Here is an 8537-nt window from a genome sequence, read left to right as displayed (position 1 = left end):
CTAGACTCACTGGGTTGGTCCAAATACGTACAAGAAGGAAGTTATAATCCGAATCACCGAGTTGGATATCCAACTCGTCGAGTTCCCTCAAACCCCAAACTCAATCCACCGATTCTAATCGATTCTAATGCCACAACTCACAGATCTAGACATGTTAGGCCAACATAACACATAAAGTTGCTAACTTTATGTGCATGTATGGTGTTATGAAGCTTAAACATCAAAACTAAGCTAAAATGGAGACCTAGTGCATGGAATAGGGATATGACTGAATAAAGGTGGCAACTTTGAGTTTCTAAAGCTCAAGAGAGCCCAGATCTGAAGTCCTAACTTCAACAAGAGCCCAAAACTTGAAAATAGCCTTGGAAATGGCCAAAAGTGACAACAAACAATCTTAAATGAAGATCTAAGTGAAAAAGAGCCAAGGTATAAGCTTTATACCTCCAACAATTCTGAAATGCAACCCAAGCTTTAGATCTTCTACCTTCTCCTTGGATCTTCTAACATTTCCTTTCTCCTTCTAGTTTCAAATCACAAAATGGCAAGAAAATAGCTCAAGAACACACAAGGTTGATTAGGGTTTCGAAAGTAGGGTGATGTGCACAAAAGTACCCACTAATTTTATATTTATAACCTAACTAACTTAACTAATTAAAATGCACCTAGGTAGTGTACCTAGTCGAATTATAGAATAGTTGGGTAAGTCGGGTGTCGATTACAGGGAACGGTGTTGACCAATTAATTTATCTACTACTAAATTAACCTAATTACTAACAAAGAAAGGGTTTTTTTTAATCTAATTTTGCAAGTTTAGATGAACCCTATTCTTTAACAAACACAATCAATAAACAAAACACTTCTGTTAGTTCGAGTCCACTTTCACTCAATGGTTATACATTAGCTATGACTATTACTGTTGGTTACCAATTAGTGAAGTATTAGCAATTTAGTTCTAAATCTACTAATTGTTAATCAATTCATGTAAATCTATGTATGGTCACACAATAGTTAACACAGAATCAGTTATTAAATGAGATTGGAGCTATGTAAGATTGATTAATCAAAACACAATTACAGTCATAATATGAGTTATCTAGCACAATTTAATTCAATAATTCAATTATTTATCTAAGATTGGTTTGATCTTAGCTCTAATAAACTAGTGTTCACTGAATTATTAGGTATTCAAATTCATGCAGATTTGTATTCACTAACTACACTGAACAAGAATTTAAAGCAATCAAATATTTAAGTTAAACATGCTAGGTAAAATCAATCAACACAAGCATATTACCAACAAGTAAAGTCAAACCTAATTCATTAAAACCATGAGTTCCAGCTTCATCTAGCTAACATAAGCAACTAGATTTAGCTGGACGTACTAACAAGTAAACAAACAAAAACTATAATCAAGAACATGTTTAAGTGTACCAATCTAAAAACCAATTTATGAACTTCTTATTCCTTGGTGTTAAAACCAACTTCCATATCTTCTCTTCCTCTGAAATTTGTCTCTAGGAACCCTTCTAAGCCAGCCAAAAAAAGTCTCTAAATCGTAATGGCAAGGGTATTTATAATATCTTCAAATTTCCCGTTCACGTTGTGAGAATTTAAGTCTCACGTCGTGAACTCGAGATAATCGTGTTCGACAAGGATTCCTTCACCCGAATGCTTATCTTCTAGAATTTCCTACTCACGTCGTGACATCCCACTTCCTCACATCGTGAGCACGATTTTTGCTGACTTTTTCATCCTTCTTTTCTTCAAGCCCCCCAAAGTTCCACGTATTGTCACTTCTGGTCCCTTTCTTCGAAAATACTACTGTAACGACTGGTTCCCTAGTATGCTTTTAATTAAATTATTTATTTATTTTGAAAGAAGGACTCGACGAGTTGGTGACCAGAAGTGACTATTGTAACGCCTGGTCCCTTTCACATTTATTGCAGTTTTTTTAACAATCTAACAGACTCGACTAAAATGGGCCTAAAAAGACTAAATCGTGAAACCAAACCGGAGCCAAACCGTTAGGAACAGTTTGGTTTTGTTCGGTTTTAATTTTTGAAAGGTTCTGTTTCGGTTTTCGCTTGACAAAAACCGTAACTAACGGTGTGACTTCGGTTTGACCTAAAAAGCGAAAAAACCGGACCGTGAACACCCCTATATTTCACCAGTCTTTTATTTCTAATTCTTAACTTATTAATTTAATTTTAATTTCTTTTTTACCCAAAATTATTAATTTAATTTTAATTTCTTTTCCCCCCAAAATTAAGCATCGTTGTTCTTGATGGTAACACCCACATCCAACAAATAACCTTTTCTTTCCATAGAAATTGTGTTTAAAGAAGTACCACCACATTGCTTGTAACTCATGAACCATAAACCAATTCAGACATACTCTTTGTGGGTGCCTTCACTAAACAATATGATAAATAGGTGAATAAATTCGAGATAAAATACATAATTAAGAGGACAAAGTGTATGAGAAATGATAATTCCTTCCTTCCTTTCTTCTTATCTTTCTATACATACTCTATTACTCTGACCACCTGATATAGTTAGAATTCTTAAACTGTAAATTTATATTATTTTACTAATTATGTAATTCATTTAGACCAAATATTGTATATTTGTTTCTTTACTAGTTTACTTATCTTTCCCAAATGCCCAATTAATAAATAGTACCAATTGCAATTGAAAGTGAGATTCAAACTAGATTTTGATGGTCTGATGTGGGCCAAATGGTTCAAGTGGTGTTATCAATACAAAGCACAATATGAAAGTGATATTCAAACTTGCATTTTCCAAATTAGACAGAAGCAATAACTCTGGTATATGTAATGATTACACAAACAACGTAGCAAATTAACACATAGTACATAATTTTGCATACATCGGAACACACGGATAAAGAAATCAACCCATAACAAACGTAGAATCTATTTCTACAAACAAAACTTGGAAAACGCTACTTAATTAGACTCTTTTAGAATCCAAAGCCATGAGAGTGCTAAGATTCATTGGTTCCACATACTTTATACCATTAAATATTTCATCCACAATGATTCGATTCGCCCTCTCAGACGGGTGGTATCCATCCCAAAACACATATGCATCCCTATTTTCACACAAACTTGACAACGGCGTGCAAAGTCCTAGCCCATTATATGGGCCTTGTCCACAACAAGCATCTTTTGATGTCTCAAATCCTACATAACATATTATAAAATCAAAATATATAATATCTAATGAAAACAATTACAAGAAATAGGAAATACTCAAATACCAAATGCTTTGGGATCGTTGATGAAATTCAAGTGCATATAGTTTGTGTTAGCAGTCACAAAGATGTCACCACCGAGCTTTTTGTTGAGTGCAGTGACCATGTCAACAAGTTGCGGGTTAAATAAGTTTGCAGCTTGTTGAAGTTCGTTTGCGCATTCTCCTTGCTTACTATGTAGTGCCAGGATAGCAGGCGCACACCCTAGTGGCCCTGTTCCTGTTACCAATACTTTTCGAGCTCCTAATTCGTAAAGTCTCTACAGATTAATTAAAACGTCAAATATTAGACTTTGGTTGTAAATGTAGAGTCTAATTAAGATGGTTATTAGTTACCATTAAGATCTTCTCGTATTCAGAGATGAGGAATGGGACATAGTCGGGGAGTTTATACTGAATGGATCTAATCGAGTTAGGAATCAAAAAGTAGTTGTTCACAAAATCATTGCCACCACAAGTGATCAAAACCAATGCTTCGTTTACTAACTTTTTGGTTTTCTCCACTCCGATTAAATCAGCCACACGTTTTTGGTATGTCTCAAAGTCTGACAATTGAGATGGCATCCGAATAATATTTACCTGCAAACATATAGACAGAATAATATTTGTAAATGATGTTGACTGTTATTTTTTAAGTATAATATCTTAATCGGTTACTTTAAATATGTGTAAAAATATATATTAGAAAATTTAACTTACATGAAACACCGATATAAATAAAATAAATCATCATATAATTAATAAATATCCATGTACATGTTACACAAGAAATTATGAGCAAAGTCCCAATATTTTCGGGAAATTTACACTTTAGTCCTAAATCTTTTTTTGAACATAAAAGTCCTGATTATTTTATTTTGGCTCAAATTAACAATTTTTTTTTCTTTTAACAGGAAATGACATATTATTTTTACAAATAATCAAGACTTTTTTGTTAAAAAAAAATTAAGACTAAAATGTAGTTTTTCCGAAAATATTGAGACTTTTCTGATAATTTCCCCATTTTACACAAATAAACACATACGAATTATATAATAAATATCCACTTACAAATTGTACTCCGGTATCATTGAGAATCCCAATCCCAGCAGAGGCAAAATTAGCACCATTTAGCAACTTTTCATCTTTTAGCTCCGGAGACAAATATGGCAATAATGGATCAACACCAATGTGTTGCCCTGAAATCATAACATACATATTATCACATAATAGTGTTCATAGATCAAGTTGTTTTTCATTACATAAGATATAAAAAGAAGATATGATTAAGAATTAAGAGATCAACCAATAATATCTGGAATATTGAGGCCATTAGAAAAACGCCCTGTGGGGCGATGTGTGGGATAGTCAATCCCATAAGGAGGTGAATCGGCTCGTGCAGTGGTAGCCAAAAAGTTGTTGTTTCCATTGTCGACCAATGAGTCTCCAAATACAAAGAAAGCTTGATGGGTGTTTTCGGTCTGTTGGTTAGTGTTGGATTTGCTTTCAATCCCTAAAACGAGACCAAAAGTAAGAAAAATGAAAATACTAAGAAGTGATAAGGAAGACATCTTTGTTGTGTTGTATTCTTGAAATGGAAGGGGTTCATATATATCATGTCAAGGGACCAAACCCCACAAAATATACACCTGTTTATGCAGTGTAGTGTTGACTCCCATGGGTAAAGGAAGTTTCAACAGGGTGAGGTCACTTGCTATATACAGCAATACAATTTCAATATGAAATATCAACATTCCTGATTTAGTAAAGATTTAAGGCTTGTCGTAGAGGTAACATAGTATGTCCAATAAATGAAGCATATATGAAGCCTCTTTTCAAAAAAAAAAAAACATATATGAAGCGAGCGGTAATGAACAACTACTAGTATTATTTAATTGTTTTATGTGCTTAATAGTAGTAAATAATCATTTTTATCTATTAGTAATGGTTGTAACCAAACTCAACTAATGAATGAACACGAAAATATCAAAATTTGAGTATCATTGTGGATTTTTAATTATTAAATATAATTTTTTTGGCCTCCCATTTACCTAATAGTGACGGATTAGGTTTGTGGATCAAAATAATCATCATCATAAACAAACATGAAGGATATGCACATGCATATGACTTGGTGAGTCCATGCTATCTAATTCCTAACTCTAATAAGTGCAAATGTGACTTTTAGTAGTTCGAGAAACATAACTTTTAGTAGTACACGAAATTTATAATTTAATATATACATCGGATTTCAAAAAAGAATGTGTTATGTCTAGGTGACTATTTAACACTTGTAATAAAATCCACCGGCAAAGAAAGTAATGATGCTTCGTTCATTTCAACCAACTTTTTCGGTCGCATGTCAAATGCAATGTGATCCTTACAAACACGAAAACCATCTTGACATGATTTAGACAACTGTTTATTGGAATCATAACAATACATATCACACGGGTGTATTTTTCATCGTATGTAAATTGCACTTTAGCATTAACTACAGTAGATAGGAATTTGGTAAAACAAAGAAAATCACAATAATAATAATCCATTCAAATTCAAAGAACTTATATAAATAGGAACCCGAATACATTGAATCGATCGTATTGCATACATAAAATACTTGGAAAAAAAAAAACTTTTGGTTTGATCGATATAATTAAGATCACATGTTCGAGTCAATGGACATGATGACACTAAGGTTCATTGGTTTCATGTAGTCGTGTGTCCCATTCATAATTTGTTGCACAATCAATCTACTTGCTCGTTCAGTCGGATGGTAAGCGTCCCAAAATACGTACTCATCTCTATTGGGGCACAAGTTTGCCAAAGGTGAGCAAGTAAATAGCCCGTTAAATGGTCCAATCCCACAACAAGCTGTCTTTGATGTAACAAAACCTACATAATCATCACAAACACAAGATTAATTGTTAAATTTTTTAAAACTAAGTGTTTATTTTAAGTGATTGTGACGATTATATACCATATGCTTGCGGATCTGAAATCATATCATGGTGCATGAGTCGGGTGTTGGCAGCAATGAAAACATTTCCATGATACTCGGTATTGAGATCGTTGATCATTTCGGTGAGTTGTGGTTCGAACAAGGATGATGCGGCTTGTAGATTCGTGGCACAATCACCGGTTACACTGTGTTGGGCCCGTTCTGCTGGGGCACATCCAAGCGGTCCTGAACCCATTACAATCACCCTCCTTGCTCCCAATTCGTATAGTTTCTGTATCATAGCGAATTTTACTTTTTTTAATGAACAAACGGCTAATGTCGTAATTGCATCATAAATCATTGACCGGGAAGTCTTCATGGCACTTTTTATCAACAAAAACCGTCATAAAATAGTCTCGCTTATGGACTCAACTTTTGTCATAAACGTGTAAGATTTATTAAACATCTTTCAGTAAATCTTATTTGAAGGTTTCAACTTGTATCATAAACGTGTAAGATTGTATTCGATCAAAATTATAATATGAAATATTCTAAAATTTCAATATATGAATATTAGAAGAAATTTTGGTACAAACTAGCATCATGTTTATAAGAAAGAAAAAAACACTTACCACCAAGATTTTTCGATATTCGGATATGAGATAGCGAACATAATCGGGAAGTGAAGCTTCTTGAGACCTAACGGAGAACGGGTACAAGAAATAGTTGTTTACAAAATCGTTGCCACCCAATGAAATAAGGACCAACGCTTGGTTCACAAGCTCTTTGGCTCGTTTTTCACCTATTTTGTAACTCAGTCTTTGTTGATATTCTTTGAAGTACTCGAGTTGTAATGGCATTCTGAGTATGTTTACCTGTATATTTTCATATTTAAATCACACAAACAATCAAAAATTACAAATATATTCTTAGATGTTAGGTATACCTTTTATCAAATTTGAAATAGTGTAAAATTGATTTGAATTTAAAAACATTAATATGGTGACCAATAAATGTCTTAAAAATCTTTATAAATACAATAACTTTGTTTCTAAATAAATCAAAGAAATATTTTATAATTATTATGTCAAACTAAAAAATTACGAAATAAGTGTAATTACATTCTATATTAAGAAATAAAAAATAGAAATGCAATGATTTTGACTTACAAACTGAAATCCAGTATCATTGAGTATTCCAACTCCAGCCGAAGCAAAGTTTGCACCAACAAGAAGTTTTTCTCCCTTTAGCTCAGGACTCAAATACGGTAAAGTGGGTTCCGACCCGATATATTCACCTTCAATGACAATAAATCTTGATTTAACACATCGACCCGAATAAATATATATAAACAATTATCATGTTTTAATATAAAAAAAGCAAAAGAAAAATAAAGAAAAAACCGAACTAATAACATCAGGAATGTTGAGCCCATTAGAGAAACGTCCTGTAGGCTGACGTGTAGGAGAATCGATGCCATAAGGTGGCTTATTAGCCTTTGCTGTCGTAATCAAATAGTTATTGTTACCATTATCAACTAAAGAGTCACCAAACACAAAAAATGGTCGAACTTGGTTTCCTTTTGGGCTAGCATTAGGATCTATTGGTGTTGCATGGGTCCCATTGGCTGCAACATGGGTTCCATTAGGTTCAACATGAGTCACATTGGCTACAACATGTGTCTTATTGGGTTCAGCAGTGCTAGCTCTTAATGCAAAACACAATCCTAAAGTCAACCAAAGACTAGCCATAAGATAGTGAACCATTGAGAGATTGGTTTTTTAGTGAGTTTGGGGCAACTACAAATATGTTTTCAAACTTAAGGAGAAGATGCGATTGACAATGGGTTTATATAGATGGTTAGTGTGATAATATTACTGTTTTAAGCAAGCAAATGTGAAAATGAATTTGATGAAATTAATGTTGACATTAAAAGATTCAATCTTGACCAAATATCAATCTTTTGGAAAATGGTATTATCATTCAAGATAGTTAACTAAATAAATTATTATTAAATGAATAATTATATCTCTAATTTTTTTTCAAAATGTAGATATCAGCAGATTCATATGTGTTTTTCTAAAACCATTTTTGACTAATGATACCTAAAAAAAGTCATATCCATCGCATCATAAAAAATAATAGATTTCCTAAGAATAGCAATCCAAAATAGTGAATTACAAAATTCAATAAACACCATAACACAATCATCATCGTCGCATCAAATGTCTTCCATTTGCCTCCTGAAACCAAATTGAATCCGCCAAGGTAATTAAAGACTGAACCGTGACAGGAGTGGGGATATGCACCCCCACCAAATCACAATACGACCCCACAAGTC

At 33.2% G+C, this 8537-nt stretch overlaps 2 protein-coding genes across 2 annotated transcripts; both read right to left on the bottom strand.

Annotated features, from left to right (window-relative positions):
* Positions 1-2815: 2815 nt before the first annotated feature.
* On the bottom strand, positions 2816-4897 carry LOC145015303 (GDSL esterase/lipase At5g33370-like). Its single transcript, XM_078973759.1, has 5 exons — positions 4562-4897; positions 4327-4454; positions 3613-3855; positions 3284-3536; positions 2816-3206 (listed from the first exon to the last, which is right to left on the bottom strand). The coding sequence occupies exons 1-5, from the start codon at positions 4824-4826 to the stop codon at positions 2974-2976; spliced, it is 1122 nt and encodes a 373-aa protein (XP_078829885.1). The 5' UTR covers positions 4827-4897; the 3' UTR covers positions 2816-2973.
* Positions 4898-5857: 960 nt separating this feature from the next.
* Positions 5858-7991, bottom strand: LOC145015592 (GDSL esterase/lipase At5g33370-like). Its single transcript, XM_078974063.1, has 5 exons — positions 7605-7991; positions 7366-7493; positions 6829-7071; positions 6236-6488; positions 5858-6150 (listed from the first exon to the last, which is right to left on the bottom strand). Exons 1-5 carry the CDS (start codon positions 7960-7962, stop codon positions 5918-5920), a joined length of 1215 nt encoding a protein of 404 aa, XP_078830189.1. The 5' UTR covers positions 7963-7991; the 3' UTR covers positions 5858-5917.
* Positions 7992-8537: the final 546 nt, after the last annotated feature.

The sequence above is a fragment of the Lactuca saligna genome, chromosome 9 (genome assembly GCF_052625555.1).
Source record: "Lactuca saligna cultivar CGN05327 chromosome 9, ASM5262555v1, whole genome shotgun sequence".
In the NCBI taxonomy this organism is placed as follows: Eukaryota; Viridiplantae; Streptophyta; class Magnoliopsida; order Asterales; family Asteraceae; genus Lactuca; species Lactuca saligna.
Note: the sequence above shows the minus strand (reverse complement) of the source record. Positions and strands in the feature narration are given on the sequence as shown.

What these genes read in the sequence shown, in the direction of transcription:
- LOC145015303 (XM_078973759.1), bottom strand. Translation starts at nt 4,826, where the DNA reads ATGTCTTCCTTATCACTTCTTAGTATTTTCATTTTTCTTACTTTTGGT. An exon ending in CAATATTCCAGATATTATTG is followed by an intron (nt 4,455 to 4,561) that starts GTTGATCTCTTA and finishes TTATGATTTCAG; the next exon opens with GGCAACACATTGGTGTTGAT. An exon ending in ATGATACCGGAGTACAATTT is followed by an intron (nt 3,856 to 4,326) that starts GTAAGTGGATAT and finishes ATATGTTTGCAG; the next exon opens with GTAAATATTATTCGGATGCC.
- LOC145015592 (XM_078974063.1), bottom strand. Translation starts at nt 7,962, where the DNA reads ATGGTTCACTATCTTATGGCTAGTCTTTGGTTGACTTTAGGATTGTGT. An exon ending in CAACATTCCTGATGTTATTA is followed by an intron (nt 7,494 to 7,604) that starts GTTCGGTTTTTT and finishes TTGTCATTGAAG; the next exon opens with GTGAATATATCGGGTCGGAA. An exon ending in ATGATACTGGATTTCAGTTT is followed by an intron (nt 7,072 to 7,365) that starts GTAAGTCAAAAT and finishes GAAAATATACAG; the next exon opens with GTAAACATACTCAGAATGCC.